The sequence below is a fragment of the Staurois parvus genome, unplaced genomic scaffold (genome assembly GCF_062004578.1).
Source record: "Staurois parvus isolate SC_StPar_1 unplaced genomic scaffold, SC_StPar_1.0 ptg000549l, whole genome shotgun sequence".
In the NCBI taxonomy this organism is placed as follows: Eukaryota; Metazoa; Chordata; class Amphibia; order Anura; family Ranidae; genus Staurois; species Staurois parvus.
The window spans coordinates 1,016,077-1,035,764 of NW_028318345.1; the positions used below are offsets into that span (position 1 = coordinate 1,016,077).

Genomic DNA, 19,688 nt, shown 5'->3' on the forward strand with positions numbered 1-19,688 from the left:
TATATATATATATATATATATATCAAAAGACCTATGTCAAGAGTGCATGGTACTAGGGGACAGGAGAATATGATATTGGGGCATTGGGAGGGCTGAGTGTCAAGAGGGCATGGTACTTGGGAACCTGGAGGACTGGGGTGTCCGGAGGGCACAGAGGTTGGCCCCTAATGTGCCGCCAACACGGGGCCATGTTCATGATGTATCTGTCATCTGCCCACGGTCAATGGGTAGATCACAATCGACAGGTTGCCGACCCCTGCTTTAGAGGCAGTCACTACCAATAAGCAATTTCTATACCTCTCAGTTGGCTTTTAAACCTGCAAACTCTTCTTGAGCAAACTTACTCAGAATTTGCAGGGTGCCTTCTCCAGACTGAATGTTTCAGCTCTTTTAATTGATGTTCAGTAGGATTCAGATCAGGGTTCATTGAAAGCATCTTCAGAATAGTCCAGTGTTTTGTTCTTAGCCATTCTTGAGTGCTTTATCCTGTTGGAGGACTTGCAACCGAGTTTTCTGCCATTGGGCATAGACTTGAAGATTTACTGTGCCCTGACAATCCATGCTAGACACAGCAAAGCAGGCCCCCCCCCCCCCAGAAGAAAACCCAAAACAAAACATGCCAACTCCAAGTTTCACATTAGGTGCAGTGTCTTTATTTGTAAGCTTCAATTTTTTCATCTGTGGACATTCAACTGATGAGCCTTGCCAAAATGCTTGTGTTGTCCCATTTGTCCAAAGGACATTATCCCGGAATCATTGCGACATGTCAATATGCATTTTAGCAAATTCATGTTTATCTTTCAACAGTGAAGCCCACCTGGGTTTTCTTCCTTAGAGCGCAGAGTCACTCAAAAAAGGATGGGTGGTGTGATCAGACACTGGTGTTCCTTAACCTTGCATTTCAGCTTGTATCTTCTTGGAACTTTCCTTGACTCTCTGTCTAACAGTTGCAATGCATCCTAGCATATTATGAAATTATCCTGCAGGAGCCCATTTTGTTTGGCGGTTTACTACCACTTTATTGCTAACCTCCACTCTGTAATATGGTATGATAACTGCACAAAGTGTAGAAAACATTATTAGGTCAGTACCATGGGTACAAAGATACTGTTTAAGTTAAATGTCTAGTGTTTTGTATATATTTTTAATTGAGGTAAATGTGAAAGATTGCATTTGTATTCTCACTTCCAGATGGTGGGTGAAGCCCTAGGCTACTTTTCACAAGTTGTTCCGTAGCAGCAGAAGACACAAGAAGTAATAAAACTCTACAGATGGTAAGTTTCTTAGACAATTATCACAAAACAGGTGTTGTAGTTGGAAAATTTCCCTACACTGCTTGTTGTGTCAAAAACTGTAATACTTTGAGTTTCACTCTCTGTCCAAGTGACATTGGCAACCAAATTACTAGAAAATGGGGATTGTCTTCATCAGGGACCCAGCAATGAAAAGAGCACAGTGTGGCACCTGCAATGTTTTGCCAAATGCTTTCTGCAAGTTTTCGGTATTCTTCAGCAATTTTTTTTCTGCTTCAATTAAACACATTGCATGGCATTATACATATTTTAAGCTAAACTGCTGTTTAGTAAAGGCTCTCTTAGGGCTTGTTCACACGGGTGGTGGTAAAAGCAGGGGGGTGAGGCACCTGCCTGAACATAAAAAAAAATTTAAATGGCATGTTGCATTTGGCCGGCAGTACCACTTTGAGCAATGCATTCAGTTACAGCATAGTAGGTCAGCATTTTCAGTTTTAAAACAGGCTACGTATTGCCTACTCATGGCCTGTCAAATGCCCTTTGAAAAGAAATACAACACAGACTGCAGATAGCATTGATTGTGTGAACGGTCCCTTAAAGAAGCCTTCCTCTATCTTTAAAAATGGAGGAACGTTTGAAAATAACTTTCTGGTCTAGGGAAACCCCTGTTAATAATTACTTTATCTATAGCTCATAGTGTGATGGTCACTGGGGAATGGGGAGGTACTCCTTAATTTTGGTGTCATTGGGAAGAATCCCCCTAGCTAAAAAAGAACATTGGTATCAGTGGTTAATTATCTGAGTAGCAGAAATTGCTCTGTACTCAAGAAACTCCAAGAAACCTTTGGAGGAACCCTAGGGTTTAACAAAACCCTGCTTGAGAATGGCTGCCTTAAGAGTGAGGTTTTTGGGTGGCAGTTAAGAATGTCATAATAAACTCTCCCACATCCTAACACGCACACTAGAACTAGGAACAAATAACTCAAGAAAGCCTTAAAGTAAACCCATATCTTTATGAAATGTTATCCCAGGGCTGCTTTGATTGTGGGTTTCTCATAGGACTCCTGTGCTGGACAGCTGCTCATTGTGAGGTCTTCTTTTATGACAGATGGGAGGAAGGAGCAATAGCTGAGGAATAAACACTGCATGTTAACTTCAGTATCACGATCATCTCTTTCCTCGCAAATAGCAATTAAAGACAAGAAAATATGTATGTGCAACACTGGTTTCCCTTTATGCTTTAGGTATGCCCACCTTCAGCATTGCAGTAAAGGCAGTGTTCATATCTAGCTTCTGACCTGGTGATGTCTAAGTCCCAGTAGCTGTGATTTAAGGGTCTCTGTTTTAAAATTTAAAGATTAATTACCCCACTGGTCTTACAGCTACATAGGTCAGTGAGAAGAAAGAAAAACTCTTGTTATACAGTCAGGTCCATAAATATTGGGACATCGACACAATTCTAACATTTTTGCCTCTATACACCACCACAATGGATCTGAAATGAAACAAACAAGATGTGCTTTAACTGCAGACGGTCAGCTTTAATTTGAGGGTATTTTCATCCAAATCAGGTGAACGGTGTAGGAATTACAACAGTTTGCATATGTGCCTCCCACTTGTTAAGGGACCAAAAATAATGGGACAGAATAATGATCATAAATCAAACTTTCACTTTTTAATACTTGGTTGCAAATCCTTTGCAGTCAATTACAGCCTGAAGTGTGGAACGCATAGACATCACCAGACGCTGGGTTTCATCCCTGGTGATGCTCTGCCAGGCCTCTACTGCAACTGTCTTCAGTTCCTGCTTGTTCTTGGGGCATTTTCCCTTCAGTTTTGTCTTCAGCAAGTGAAATGCATGCTCAATCGGATTCAGGTCAGGTGATTGACTTGGCCATTGCATAACATTCCACTTCTTTCCCTTAAAAAACTCTTTGGTTGCTTTTGCAGTATGCTTTGGGTCATTGTCCATCTGCACTGTGAAGCGGCGTCCAATGAGTTGTGAAGCATTTGGCTGCATATGAGCAGATAATATTCCCGAAACACTTCACAATTCATCCTACTGCTTTTGTCAGCAGTCACATCATCAATAAATACAAGAGAAGCAGTTCCATTGGCAGCCATACATGCCCACGCCATGACACTACCACCACCATGCTTCACTGATGAGGTGGTATGCTTAGGATCATGAGCAGTTCCTTTCCCTCTCCATACTCTTTGCTATCTCTCTGATGGGTTTGTTTTGTTTTTTCAGCCTAATGATGGCTTGCTTCACTGATAGTGACAGCTCTTTGGATCTCATCTTGAGAGTTGACAGCAACAGATTCCAAATGCAAATAGCACACTTGAAATGAACTCTGGACCTTTTATCTGCTCATTGTAATTGGGATAATGAGGAAATAACACACACCTGGCCATGGAACAGCTGAGAAGCCAATTGTCCCATTACTTTTGGTCCCTTAACAAGTGGGAGGCACATATGCAAACTGTTGTAATTCCTACACCGTTCACCTGATTTGGATGTAAATACCCTCAAATTAAAGCTGATAGTCTGCAGTTAAAGCACATCTTGTTCGTTTCATTTCAAATCCATTGTGGTGGTGTATAGAGCCAAAAATGTTAGAATTGTGTCCATGTCCCAATATTTATGGACCTGACTGTATCTAGGGGGGAGAAAAAGGCTGCAATACTTACCTTATCCTCACTCTTGCAGGCTCTGGTACTCTCCTCCTCTCTCTTTGGCACCACATTCTGTGGGTGGCCCCTTGAAGTCATCATGTACAATGTGAGGCTATTAATCCTGAATTGTATGTGGAGGAGACAGACATAAGACCACAGTTGATAGCACCTTAGAGTGGAGACTTTAAGACAGGTACACAGCTGGAGGGACCCTGCTGGCGCAAGGATTAAGATAAGCATTACATCTTATTTCTCGACCCCCTTTTGCACAGGGGTGCACTTTAAGCAGCATTTCATCTGCAACAAAATGGTTCAACTTTGAGATATCCTAATATCCTGCAAAGCCGTATTTAACCAATTAAATACCGTGCAATTTTACACCTTCCTGCCCAGGCTATTTTTCAGGTTTCAGCGCTCTCACATTTTGAATGACTATTGCGCGGTTATACAACATTGTACCCAAACTAATATTTTATAATTTTCTTCACACAACTAGAGCTTTCTTTTGGCGGTATTTAATAATCGCTGGGGTTTTTATTTTTTTGCTAAATTAACAAAAAAAGACAGAAAATTTTGAAAAAAAAACACATTTTTCTTTGTTTCTGTTATAAAAGTTTGCAAATAAATAATTGTTCTTCATAAATTTAGGCCGAGATGTATTCTGCTACATGTCTTTGGTGAAAATAACCCAAATTAGGATGTATTTTTTAGTTTGTAGGAAAGTTATAGAGCTCACAAACTATGGTATAGATCTGAATATTGATCAATACTGAAGTACTGACAGCCAATCTAATTTCTTGAGGTCCAAGAATGTCAGACTAGTACAGATATCCCCCAAATGACCCCTTTTTGCAAAGTAGACAGTCCGACATACTTCATAAGAGGCATGGCGAGTTTTTTGAAGTTGTATTTTTTTTGTCAAAATTTTTTGGAAAATGAAAAAATAAAAAAAATTATTTTCACTATTTTTTTTTTTACATACTGTCACCAGTGCAATACAGCGTCATCATATAACTGGCATGGCGGTGATCAGGGACACTGACTGGTGACAGTGTGAAAAAAAAAAATTTTTTTTGAAATTTTTTGTTATTATTTTACTTATACTTTACTATTTATTACATTTTTTTTTTTAAGATTTTTTCATATTTCACTATGTCCAAAGTAGTACAATGTTACCATAGTAACATTGTACTACTTTGGGGAAGTGATCAGTATTTTTTTTTTTTTAATACAATTTGCTTATAGCAAAGAATTACTTTGCTACAAGCAAGCATTTACCTGAATGACATCGATTCATTCAGAGTTTTTTTTTTTGTGCTTAGCTGTGATTTGGCCACAGCTAATCACATGACATGTGCATGCGATTAGCTGTGACCATTCACAGCTAGACACTAGTATACAATGGATGGCATGAATGAAGCCATCCATTGTATACAACTGTCATGTGACCTGCTGTGATTGGTCACAGCAGGTCACATGGTACCGGCAATGGGGGCCGGTACTCAGATCTGTCATCGGCCGTGTCCAAGGTACACGGCCGGTGACAGATCGCGCCGCTGCCGGGCTCTGCAAGCGCGCAAACTGCCCTTGTGCGGGAGGACGCCATATGGCGGCCTCCTGGAAAGCTAGTAAATTTTTCAGGACACCATACGGCTATTGGCCGGGCGTCAAATGGTTAAAAGGGCAAACACACTTTACAGTGCTCCGGCCAAAACAACCACCACAGCCTTTGCACTGATCTTTTTTTAATACCTGACATTTCTGTATTATTTAAATAATGCTTGTCAATTGCAAAATTTACCCACTATCTCTGCAGCGGAGTATAATTTTTCACAGAAATCTGGTTATACAAAGAATGGCGAGGGGACCCACCGTGCAAAATAAAATCAGTTCATCTTTGCATGTCATACTTTATGGCTGGTCCCAAGTTCATACTAACACAATGTGTAGACTGTCTTGTTGGACTTTTACACATACAGAGGGCAGGCTGCATGTCTGAAAATCAACCTTTACAGATATATTAAATTAAAAAATTTAGTGAGGGCAATATGTAGGCTGCCAGTGCTAACCTGTCCAAGAAATGTCTAGTTGTGTGGTAGTCATGATAACCCTCTGGCTTCCATTATTTCTAAATCAGTGACCAGAAACAATTGTTCAGGTCAGAGGTTCTGACTTCACTTGATGCATGCTTGTCAAAGTAACTTAAAAATGTAATAAAAGCAAAGACAGACAGTCAGGAGACTAGTATTTTCAGATGCAGCTGAGTGATGGCAGCCTCCAAATATTATTTTATTTATTTCAGGTACTTCTATAGTGCCTTCAATTTACGCAGGGCTTATATATATATATATATATATATATATATATATATTGTACATTCACATCAGTCCCTAACCCTCAAGGAGCGTACAATCTAAAGTCCCAAACTCACATTCATACACACACATACTAGGGCCAATTTAGACAGGAGCCAGGAGTTTGGGAGGAAATCGGAGTACCTAGAGGAAACCCACACAATCACAGGGAGAACTCCAGGCAGGTGGTGCTGTGGTTGGGATTCAAACCAGCGACCCTGGTACTTTTAGGCGGAAGTGCAAACCATTTAGCCACTGTGCTGCCCAAATAGGTCCCATGTTTAATTAGGAAAAGGTAAAAGCTTTAGGTCAGTCATCCTGATCATACCATTACTATCTGGTAAGTCACCCACTGGAAGTAAGCATGTAGTTATCAGGTTCCAAGGTACAGATTGTACCAGGCCAGTGGCACGAGGTATGTGTTTACCATCTTCTTTGTATTGGTACTGAATTTACAATGATGAAAAATATGCCTGACCTGTGTAAATCAAGAATAATAAAATATAAGGATACTGGCATTTGTACTCATAATTGTCTTTTATTACTATTGTTGCTGTTGCAAATGTTACAGACATCAGCAAGCGCTAGCAGAGTAGATACATCACAACAAAATAGCTTGCAAATCAATCAAACCATTGCAGCTGCATCGCAGATAAAAGGGGTCAGCGACCTGTGACAAAGGTCAGAGGAATTACATTCAATAGATGTGCAGTATCAACATTCCAGGCTCACATAGATTTTTTTTCCTTTTTTAATATTTGCTGTTTACAAAGAACGATATTGTTACAAATACATTACTAGACTTTTCCCAGTGATTTACAATAATTTCTATTCCACCCTCTTTACAGAACAATAATACATCTGCATATTCTAAGTAATCTGCTAGGTATGTACAAGACTGCCAGCTGGCGTCACTGTGTAAGAAAACAAAAATAATAATAATTAAAAAAAAAAAAAAAAAAAAAAAAAGTATTACCAGGACAGCAAAAGCATTTTTAAGACTAGCTGACCCAACCAGAGGTCAAAAACGGTTTATATTGCATGACTATAGGTAATAAAAACATTAAAAATGTCTTTCTAGGAATAGAAACTAATTGAAATATTGGAATCAACAAGTGAAGACAATGTCTGTGCATATTAATTGTTACAGAGGTGTACAGCAGGCTCAATTTGGAATGTGCTAAAAGAATATTGACTGTGGCTTGAAAAACTTGTGTTTCCTATGGTGCTGTGCTTCTCTGGGAGGATGCAGTGTTCCTTGTGCTCTTAATGTTATAATACTACAGTGTATACCAAATTGAACTGGCCACTTGGAGGATGGCGATATGAAAAATGCTTCCTATTGGAGATGTACTGGTATACTTTACAGATATCATTAGCATAAAGCTTTTATTTCAGAATGACTGTTTTAGCTTTACTTCCAACCTAGCAGAAAATAGGAAGTTATGATTTAAAGTGCTGGTGGCTATATTCTTTAAAGAATATCTGGTGGACGTATCCTTTAAAGAATAAGACAATGACAGGGGCATTGTTTCTTGCTAGAAAAAAAGATTGCACAGAAGTGGATTTCACCACATCTACTGACAGTAGGGCAAAGCACATAGGCAGTCAATTTGAATTGAGAATTTGAGTTAACTTTTCAGCATAGGGGCTCTTTAAATTTATTTCAAAATATTTGAGTGGAATGTCTTAAGGTATCCATGTTGGTACTGAATTGGTAAAAATATGAAAGGTGCTGCAAGGTCAGAAATGTAGATTTATGTAAAAAAACATTTTTTTTTTAGACTAGAGAGATGGGTTACAGAAAAAAAAAAATCTAATGTTGGGTTTGATAATTATATTTTTTTGATTTGGGTGGTTTTGTATTGAGATGGTATATTTGTATGAAAAAAAGTTTTCAATAGAATATGGATAAAAAAAAGAAACATTGGTGGGTATAATTTAAAGAACAGGACATTTGCGGTTTTATGGAATTAAAATTTTTCATATATACGATTTCCACTTCAGCCTAAAGCTGTATCTCCATACGTCATTTGTTTTGCTCTGCCCAGAATTTGCAGAGAACTGGGTCTGTAGCATGTCCCACTGATGTGAGTCAATGGAAGTCAATTAGGAATAGACACTACAGTAGGTAAATGAAAACAGATGGATAAGAAAAAGGAATCTATTCATTTTAAGAAAAGGTCCAATGCAGGCCCAGAAGTAGGTTGACCAAAGATCAAATGCACCTGTCATTGAATGCTAAATCATTTCATAAACGTCAGAAACTAATGCCATGGGCACGAGTCCAAAGCCTTCAAAACAGGCACCACGTAAGATTTCCTGCTTTCACTGAAGACACACTTTGCTCATGCAGGGCAAAGTGGCAGTGTCTTTGCAAAGGGCCACCCTGACCCACTGATACTCATCTTGCCAGTGCTCTCTCCCTCTCCACTCCTTTGTCCATCACCAATCCCTAGGCTACAGGGACTGTCACATGACAGAAAGAGTGAGATCACAGTTCTCCACCGGGCTTTTATTGCGGGCTGTTTGCAGAGGAAGAAGCAGCAAGTTTGAACTGGCAAAGTATCAGTGATTCGGGAAGGGGGTACTTTGCAGACACCAACTTATTCTGAGTGCACTAGGGGTCTCCTAATTAATATATCACTCTGCAGAAGAAAGAAGCTGAACTCAAAGTTTCATATTGCACTCACTCATCATTGTGTTTCCTAAAAATACAACAGCCAGTTGTAAATAACATTAACTATATATGGTCTCTTAGGTCTTGTAAACTGAAAGCCCAGAAAATTATGGCTATTATGTAGACATCAGACCACAGAGCAGCCATTAATGACCTTCAGCGTTTGTCTTCCGCTGTTTTCAAACCAATTATGGAAATGAAAACAAATTGAGCAAGCCATTAGAAATATAGTACAAAGCAAAAACAGCTGTATCCATTTCTATTCTATCTTATTATTTGAATTTGCCAATGTTCAATATTTCTGCTCAAAAGAATGAATGATACCCTAGGTCCCACTGCATGAATCCAGTCATAAGTGGGATTTTTTTTTTAAATGTTGTTATGTATGAAAGTAGTTTGTTCTGTAATTTTAATGAAAGAAATGGAGCCACCATTATTTTTTTAGTTGATTCCAGTGTTGTTATCTGGTGTCTCAGAAAGTCTGAGGTCTATTACCATTAGCGTTGTGCATGTTGCTGTAGTAAACATAGGATAAGGTCCTTTGTATCCGCTAACCATATCACTTCCATACATCTTCATGACAGAAAAATCTCTTCATAAATAAAATACTGGGTTTTTCTCCATGTTATTTGGTTAGAAGGCATGAATTGCAGCTTCCTATAGTAAACAAACAGTAAGCTGTTTTAGTTAATGAAAACAGCACACATAAATGGGAACTTCCAAGAAACATAATAGGACATATTTTTTATGTCTCCGGATTAAAAAAAAAAAAAAAAGCTCAAGATTCCCAAACATGTAAAACATGTTCTAATAAATAAATAAATACACTTCCTATTGTCTTCATATTATAGTTTTCAAGGCTGCATCAGCTAAGAACTATACATCCATCCTCACACTTAAATCATAATCCCTGATATACAGGAAAACAAAAATTATCTACATCACAAAATAAATATTAATTATGCTATCAGCATTGTATATTAGACCTAAAACAAGTACTTTTTTTTACATTAACATATTAGTTTTATCAATCCACTTTACACTGGGCTGGCATCATTTAAACCTGGGTCCAACAAACAGTGGAAAAGACAAATTTTAGTAGCCCAGTATTACAGTACATGAGGTCCTTTGCTACTTTGCAAATTGACAGATTAAGACTATGAAATGGCAGACTTTTTCACACAAGGATTTGATCTGCTTCACAAGTTATATATGTACTAGCCAACAGTGGCAAACTAGGTCTACATATTCAAGAGGAGGCAGAACATTTTAAACCCATGTAAACATAATTGTAAATTGAGACAACTTAAGTCAATGTAAAAGTAAAAGCTGCACCATTGCATCCTAACACTGGCCATTAACATCAGTTATAAGGAAATTTCAAGCGCTTTAAAATGAGCTTTTGCTATGGAAAACCAACCAAATGGATCAATCCAATCTGCTACTAAGTTTGTGAACACATCTACAAGCAAAGGCCATGGAGGCAATGCCACCCATTGAATTACTTTATTAGGTTAACAGGCTGCTCTCACAGCATAGCTGGTGTTTGTAGAACACCTGGTATCTATGGAGGTTACCATTGCGAGGACCGTGTATTTACTTGGTGTCACTATTTTACGGTTTCAATAAATTGTAACAGTTATTGGTAGGTTGCCTTGATGCAATTGGTTGTTTTTGAAACTGATGACTGCCTAAAAATTGACAAGTGTTTGGCCAGCATTAGGGTTGAAGAGTTGTGTCTATATCCAAGTATACTGGTTCTACATCAGTAACATTTACGGTAGGTACATTCAGCTACATCTGTGTTCATATCTTTTAATTTATGAGACAGCTTATGTGCGCCGTTACCCTGATTACTGTAAGATAAGTATTCTGTGTTTGCAAGAAGCTCAAGCTGTGGTATCTACCACTAAAAAAAAAGTACCCTGTGCAAAAATATGACATACCTGTGTTATAACTCTTGGACATCTTGAACTGCAAGATGTAAACAAAGCTTGCTGGAAACTATCATTTCAAATATTATTCGATGCTCCAGCACTTATTAGCTCTCTCTTACTGAGACAAGGTAACAGCAGAACCATGTAAATACAATGTAAACATAAGAAAATGTTAACGAATGTATTATGACAATGTAAAAGGCAAGTCTGGCAACCGTATAAACTGATTCTAGTCTTGCGCAGTTTTGCCTCGTTGTGAAAGAGACATGCATACACTTGTATAGAGAGCATGAAAACAAAAATATCTGTTTTTCAAATGCAAGAGCCATGGCAAAATCCACCTACCTTTGTGCTCTGCAAATAACAGTTTAGAGCCGGTTTTAAAAAAATTAAACATTCTGCCTAACAGCAGGCAGTACATGGTACCTAGTATTAAAACCTTTTTTTCTGCTCTCTGGTATCTATGAAGAAACACTCTCTCACAGGGGCGTGGATTTTTCATTCCAGCTATTTATCAAGAATGCTGTGATTAGTCTCGGATGGTTGTTCAGGTGGGACATTTTTCCAAGAGGCAGAGGGTGCCCAAAACTCCTCAAGCAAAGGGAAGAGACTCTTCAGGCTAAAAATGAATTGCCTGCTCTTAGAAAGGACTTTCACTTTTAAATCTTTAGGGCTCATTCACACCACAATGCCCATGAAAAGGCACAGAAAACATACGCTTGTGAAAGAACATTGACATGTAGTTTTCAAAACATTGCACTGTGTTCTACTATGTGTTGATTTGCATTTTTTAAAATGCATTTATTTTTGTACAGGCCACATCAAGGGTCAAAATACTATTTGTTTTTTTTTTTTCATTTTGATGTTGATAGGCACATTGCCCTGCCACACATTTTGGTACGTAGTGCTACATAAAAATGCAGCATGCCTACATTTATCCTCAACACACACAAATGCATTAATGTGGTATGAACAGTGCGCTAAGGCAATTGTTTTTAAAATGTCCTTGCATTGAGCCTGCATTGATCTGTATTGATCAATGCAGGCTCAATGCAAGGACATTCTAAAACAATCTGAAGCTCAAACACACCTGGTGTGAACAAGCCCTTAAAAAAAAAATTAACAGGCTTACTTGCGGTTGCTCATTCCCAATGCCATAATGACTGCTTACCGTAAAGTTTGAAAAGGTTTCAATCCTGATGTCTCTGAACACACCATTTTAATGAAAGCATGAACAAAATAGTATCCTTTGCAAACAAAAAAGCCTTAAAGTGTATGTACCGTGTTTGGACAATAAACACGGTAAGAAATGACTGAACCACTAAAAAAGCTACAGTGCAAATAAGCTGCTATAATCGGGTATTTAGTGAAAATTGTTTGCTCAGCAAACAAAAGTAAACTGATACAGATTTTAGCATTTATATGCACGGTCTGATATTGATGATGAATGATGTTTAGTGGTGTAAACTAAATCTTTAATAAGGAAGTAGACATGCTGGTTGAACAGCACCTGTTATTTAAATACTTACTGATGTAGGATATTTCCATTTCAAAAGTGCTTTGATACAGTGAACACAACAGAAGCACACATAGTATAATTTGTAGATCCAAGGCAACCCAGAGTTTCATGCACAACTTCCAGAGTTGTATCTAAGATCCAGTCCTGCTACTTTACAACTGTGACACATGCATGAAGGCTCTTTCATAAGACGCAAGATTAACTACTGGCCAGATTTAAATGTGAAAACTTTAAGTGCATAAGAATTAGAGGACAAAATCACTAATATCGGAAGCTTGGTCTTCACTGAAGTGACTTGTTGTCACCCAGCCTTTTAGCAGGATGCATTCTAGGACTCAAAAGTGGTCCACATGGACTATAAGGTGTTTTCCTAGCACTGCAGCCATATTTTAGTTGAATCATGACTGGAGCACAGGCCTTGAAATAGAGTAACCCATTTTATAAAATATGTGGAATGTAAAAAAAACACATGGGCTGAAACAAAAAGAAAATGAAGTAATTCTTCTCAAGATGTTTTTGCAGACACAGATGCAGCACTATAACCACAACCACACTTGAGGAGAACTGTGCTCCATGCATGTTGTGATGAGACGGAGATGTTCTCAGATGTAAACCGGTTGCTCTTGTGCCGTCAGCAGTCGGTACATGGCTGCTGGCATAGTCTTCATATGTATCTGTTGAGGATATTAATGAAAGAAAAAAAAAAAAAAAAGGAAAGAACAACACATAAGATTATATTTATAGAAGAATGAACAGCTTACATATATCATACATAGTGGTGTTGTTATACCCTTAGTCCAACTTAGATGTGTGTACAACTTGTAACTTGTTTCTGGGATATCTAGGCTGCCATTTTTGTGAATAATTTTAGAATACCAGAATCCTTGTAAGAGCAGCAATCTCTCCAAAACAAAATATGTCATTACTCATCATTGTCCACCAGAGCTGCTGGTCTATGGCCACCCTTAGAATTGACAATAAAAATCAAATATCCTCATCCACCTGCCAAGTTTTCTGCAGCTCCCAATTAAATATATAATCATACATCTGGTCCAGCTTGTCAGTTTCTACTTTTTGAACATGAAAACGTACTTCTACATCTGACAAAAGAACTTTTTTTTATAGCCGCTACTCACCAACTAATTCTCTCTAGCTTGAATAATAACAGCAATACGTTTTAACCAGGGAAGACAGGGACACGGTCACTTGGACCATAGAAAAGTGTCAGTCATTTCACAGAAGTCTAATAGATGTTGATTTTCAGGGAACGTGTTACAGCAGAAACTATCCTAAGTTTCTTTCATACACCATAGCATGGCCATGTCCTACTAATAATCTTTCCTGAGTGCAAGTTCGTTTTTGTTTAAAAGGACTAAAAAAACAAAAAAAACTAAAAAACTAATAATTAAAAAACAGTAAATATGTATGTGTTACTTTGATAAGTTATACAGTAGGTTGCAGTATTGATTACCTCGCCAACTGCATTGGAGAGAATATGCACTATCTTCTCATGAGGAGTTGCTACAACACTCTGTCCATTGATCTCAATGATGCGATGACCTACTCGTACACCACCTCGCTCTGCGATCCCACCTCGCATAAGGCTGCAAATCTGCAAATGAAAAATTGCTGTATAAGCAAAATTAGGCTCATTTTGTTTTTCTAAGAGGATGTTCAACTATCAGCCTCTCTGTACTGAGAAATGACAGCACTGACCCAATAAATAACAGCTGAAAGTCTGAATCTGTTAGCTGTGGGGAACTACTGACACACCAAGACATTAGGCCCAAATAGGAATGCTTTGAAGTCATATTTAAAAAGTAAATAATAAATAAAAAAATCATATACAAAAATTGCTAGTCACTAAGCCACAATTTTACATAGATAGCTCACTTACAAAAGGAGTGTTCTAATTCATTTAGCTTTATCTGCCAACCATCTACAGCAAAATGACAGCTTAATGTTCAAGAAGTGTTGGTTTACAGTGGACCACCAGATCCCTTCTCTTAGGTTTCTACCCTTCACTAATTCAGTAGTCAAAATATGATTGATTGCTACAGGTAACACAAACCCTTCCCAGATTTTGATCAGCCTGCCAACAATCCATAATGTCTGTTCAAAATGTATTATTTTACAACTACTTCTATTTCTTTTTGTGTGCTGGTGAAATTCTGTATACCATTTTAAATTTTGTGATGACTAGATTATTTAATGAGACTATGAACTACTGCACCAAATGTGCCACTACAAATGTTTAAAATGAAAACAGATTTCTAGAATGACTAAAACCTTTTACTGCCTTCATTTCTAACATGCTCACATAATTTTTACCTATTTAAAATTTCTGAAAAATCTAAAACCGTTGAGGTCCAACAAAGTTACTATAAATGTATAGATTCTACATCCATACCTCCCTTCATTCCACAGGAGAAAGGATTAAATAATATCCTAAATCCAGGCTTTTTCTAGTTTTTAAATTGGCTAGGAAAATATTAGATCCTTAGATGGAATAAAAAAAAACTGACGTCATCGAACCCGTCATTAGTATTGGCTGAAGTAAGGAGAACTCTTAACTATAACAAGATACTTTCTGGTTCTAATGTCAGATAAATGTAAAAAATACAATACATGATATTAAAATAGTTCTAATTCTACATGTATGCTTGGTATAAAGATAGACGCAATGGAATATATTTATTTAAAACATGTTCTGTCACTTACAATGCCATTCTGTACACTGAAACCAAGCTGGTATCGAAGGTCAGGTCTCCTGATTAAGACAGTGGTAACTGGAGGACATCTCACAATGTTCAGCTTTACTCGTGACTGGTTCTTTAAGCCCTATTTAAAAAAAAAAAAAAAAAAAATGTAAAACTATGCATGTAAATGAAGGACAATGACAATGTATATACAGTATACTGTTTGTAGCCATAGTGCAATATACAGTATACTGTTTATGGCCATAGTGTACAGAGAGATTTGTGAGTAGTGCAAATTACTGGAGATACTTGTACTGGAGTATTTTGCAACAAAGGGCTGAAAATGACTGAAGAGATATTCTAGAAGTATGTATACATACCGTACATACAATACTATGAGGCCTTCCCTTCCAAACCTTCCATAACACCAAAAGGAATACAAAAGTACTGTAACCAAAATCCTAAACACATAGTGGACGATTAAAAAGTTCTATTCTCTTAGCAAAACAAAGAGCACACACTGGAATTTTTACTCCCAGTGATACCATAATTGATTTTACTTGCTAAGCATTTGCAAAATTTTGTCTGACTTTAGCAATATTCAAAGGCCATTTTGGAATCTGCAAAGTGATTCTAACGTTAAAACGTTTTTTACCTTAATGCATTTCCTGCATTAAGGTAACAAAATTTTCACCCCTCACCCCCCAACCTAAACACTTACCCAAGTCTTCTTTTGGTTCAGTGCCTGGCTGATTCTATTCTCTCTTTACTTCCTGCTCACACAAGAAACTCTGAAAGCAGTGGGAGCCATTAGCTCTTGCTGCTGTCACTCGAATGCTGTGAAGAGAGAGTGGGGAGCACGGTCGAACTGTGCTATGTCTATGGACACACACAGCCCAGCTCAGGAGTACCTCCACAGCACATGGCTTGCTATGGAGACACATGCAGGAGAGGAGGAGCGGACAATGCTGGTGGGAGGACTCCAAAGGAGGAGGTAAAAGGACAGCTCTGTGCAATACCAATGCAAAGAGCAGGTAAGTATATCCTCTTTTTTAATTTAACAAACAAAAATTTGGCTTTACAATCACTTTAAAGTAACTGTGTCACTGTGTGTTAAACTCTTCAGCCACTATGAGAATGGCTTATAAGCTCTTTCAAAGTTTTTGGTAAACCGCAGATTTGTTATATACAATTTTTAATCACCATTCAGAGCCTTTGACTCAGTAACATCAGCCAATGTTGGATCTGTGCACTGGTGGAGGCCTAAGTTTAGCTTAAAAGTCATTTAACCTATATTTACAGTGGTTATCTCCTTAGAATAATAATGACCAAGAAATAAGGAATTCCTATGGCGATATACACTTCATGTAAGATACTGTTACTGTAAAAAAATCTAACAATGGATGTGTTTTGTAGCTTACCTTGATGATGCTTTGACAAGTGGATAGCGGTAAACCAACTAAGCTGGTTCCGTTTATGGACATTATTTGATCCCCAATGTTCAGTTTTCCTGACTTTTCAGCAGGTCCTCCATGCATCATGTTAGCAATAATAACAGTTGGAAGAATAGAGCCCCAGCCAGACTCTACAATGACAACTCCAAGGATTTCCCCTTTTTGTTTTTCAATAAACACCTGAAAGACAGATGGGAAGGCTGCCAAGTCTTTCCTGAGAATGGCTACTGATTCTAGATATATATATCTCAGTAAAAGGTAAGAGAATGAAAATAAGGCACTAACACAGGCACTCCTCTCTGTCCTGAGGAAGAATGGGAGACAGAGCTATAAACAAAAGACTTAGTCCACAATTAGTGTTAATTAGCTGTTTGCACCTAAACCAAAATGAATGCTCTCTATGGTTTCTAAATGATGCGTCTTTACATATAGAGTTGTCATCAGAAATTTTTGGAGCCTATAGCTAAATATCTCATTTAGGGCCACTAGGAGATAATCATGGAACTAGCTTTCTGAAGTTCTTTTTTGTTTTTCTACATTTTAACATCTCCCCCAATATGGAATATGTATTTTTTACTTTTTCTGCTTTGACCATTTCCTACCTTCTCTACCTAGACTTTTAATCATAAAGCCAGCATTGTGGAGCAAAAATTCCAAGAGAGGTAAGTATTTTATGAGCCCTTCTATTACTCTTAATTCATCCCCACTGTTATAGTTTTACAAAACCCATGACCCTGCTTTCTCTATACCTGGTCTCCCACGGTACACAGTGCATGGAATTGCAATTATTTTAGTAAATTTAAACTGCTAAATACCTTTTCTCATCAGCAGTATATGGTAGTTTTGTGACTTATATCAGTATCCAGCTGAGCACTGGTTAAAGCTTGTAGGAGGAGTTTTCATTCTGCTCTGACTGACTTATGAGGCTGCATAACCCCTGACCCTCTGTCTAGAAAGTGCAGACTGGCCCTGTGTTAATCCCCTTCTCAAAGAAAAAATAATTCTCTAACAAACACTAAACTGAGCATGTGCAGAGTGACTCCTAGAGCTCTGTACTATTGCAGATGGATTGGGGACAGTAAAATAGGGGGAGGATCAGAGAAGATGGGATCAAAAAGCCTTTTTTACACAATACAGAGAATTAACCCCTTAGCTTCCATAGTGAGTATATCAAGCATGCTTTGCTGCATATACAGACTGATTTTATTGTTGTGGGTTTAGTAATACTTTAATACTTCAACATAGAGACACTTTGAAGAAACTGCATATTTGGTAAGAGCATAAAGTTTCAATTTGCTTTTAAAAAAAAAAAAGCAGTGTGCATAAACTTTCTGTTATGTGTTGCACAAGCATACTTACATCTTTACAGTTCTCAGACTTTGAGAAATGGATGAGGTCATCATTATACATGTCCTGGGTGTTAAGTAAATCACTGTACTCCTTTTGGCTCAGATCTTCCGGGTTAATGCCATTAGCTCTAAGAAATTCCTGGTAAGCAACACTGAATGCCTGACCTATAGACTGAGCGATGAGCTGAGCCTAGACATAGAGAATAATGGAAAAGTAAATTACAGAATAACTCAGCAGGATGATTCACACGACAAAATAATCATTTTAAGCTACTATGATATATAGGCACTTACATACTTAAGTTATTATTTAAACGGTGTTAATAATTTGAGCACTTATCACCTCTCTAAACTGCAGCACTTGGTAACAAGTTTTATTATACGATTATAAAAGATTAAAAATATGCTACATTTGTTAAATATATATATATATATATATATATATATATATATATATATATACACACACACACATACACACACATATACACACACTTTTAAAGTATCTGTTACATTCTAATTTCCTATTTAAAATGAACTTGTGCTCACATCATGCACACTCTACATTTAGAAATTTGGAACAGTAAAAGGGCTACAGGCACACTGCCGTAAAGCATGCAGAGCCTGCATAATAACTCGGGATCTGCAGTTGCTGTGTGCACCTTTAAGATGAATTTGAAGATAAGGTTGCATGCGGTTATGCGCTGTGGGTTCTATAAGGCAACTGCACAGACGTATGCTGCAAATGCAAATCAAATGCAGGTGCCTACAGACAAAACAAAAAAAAAAAAAACAAGTCTAAGCAAGAATCTGAAGGTGCTTATATAAATTTGTTGTTTGTCCAATATGGCTGCCTATGGTTGCACCCAGGGAAGCTCCTACATTTGTTGGCCATAATCCTGGCTGATGCTCTCTGCTGACACAGAGCAAAGTGGGCAAAGTTAATTGTCAGGATGAATTTTCCTGGCTGCTTACTATCTGCCCATACAGCCTGACTGTCAGAGCTCCCCCACCCTCATTTTTTCTATAGGTACAAATATGCAAGTATACCCAACTTATATATCTGCGGAAAGAATTACTACACAGATTATTTTACAGCCATGTTGAGCAGCTGGGTAAAGTCAAATGTATGTAGGAAGCTTTAGAAAATGTCTAGAGGGGCTGGTCAGAGAGCTATCAACTTTCAATACCAAGAGGGCAGACTCTCATGCTATTTGGCAATTGAAAGGCAACTAAGATGGACCAATAGTCCCTGACACTGCCAAGCATGGTGTACTACTCCAAACAAATAATTTACATTTCAAACAAACACACAGATGTACAGTTGTGTTCAAAATAATAGCAGTCAGACATCACTAACCTGATCAATCACTGTTTTTGGTAGAAATTATATTTCTACATGGCAAATAATTTACTAGCAGGTGTAGTAGAGTAATAGAAATCCAACAGACCCAACAGTCATGACATGCATGCTGCTGATTCTGTGTAATTGAATCACTAATTGAAAGGGGCATGTTCAAAATAATAGCAGTGTGGAGTTCTATTAGTGAGGTCATTCATTCTTTGAAAAACAGGTGGCAATTATTGCCCTTATTTAAGGAAGGAAGGTAGCAAATGTTGTACATGCTGGTTACAGTGCATTTCTCTCTGAAATTCTGAGGAAAATGGGTCGTTCCAGACATTGTTCATAAAAACAGCGTACCTTGATTAAAAAGTTGATTGGAGAGGGGAAAACATATAAAGAAGTGCAGAATATGATAGGAT

The 19,688-nt window shown here is 37.7% G+C and overlaps 1 protein-coding gene across 6 annotated transcripts in view; it reads right to left on the minus strand.

The window, feature by feature from the left end:
* Positions 1–6,804: 6,804 nt before the first annotated feature.
* APBA1 (amyloid beta precursor protein binding family A member 1) overlaps positions 6,805–19,688 on the minus strand; it is a 213,909-nt gene continuing 201,025 nt past the window's right edge. For all 6 annotated transcript variants that reach the window (XM_089691056.1, XM_089691055.1, XM_089691054.1 and 3 more), the window contains 5 exons: positions 17,935–18,114; positions 16,543–16,755; positions 15,144–15,263; positions 13,894–14,034; positions 6,805–13,096 (listed from right to left, as the gene is read on the minus strand). In XM_089691056.1, coding sequence (XP_089547182.1) covers positions 13,025–13,096; positions 13,894–14,034; positions 15,144–15,263; positions 16,543–16,755; positions 17,935–18,114 — 726 coding nt within the window. In that variant the 3' untranslated portion in view covers positions 6,805–13,024. The remainder of the gene's footprint in view (positions 13,097–13,893; positions 14,035–15,143; positions 15,264–16,542; positions 16,756–17,934; positions 18,115–19,688) is intronic.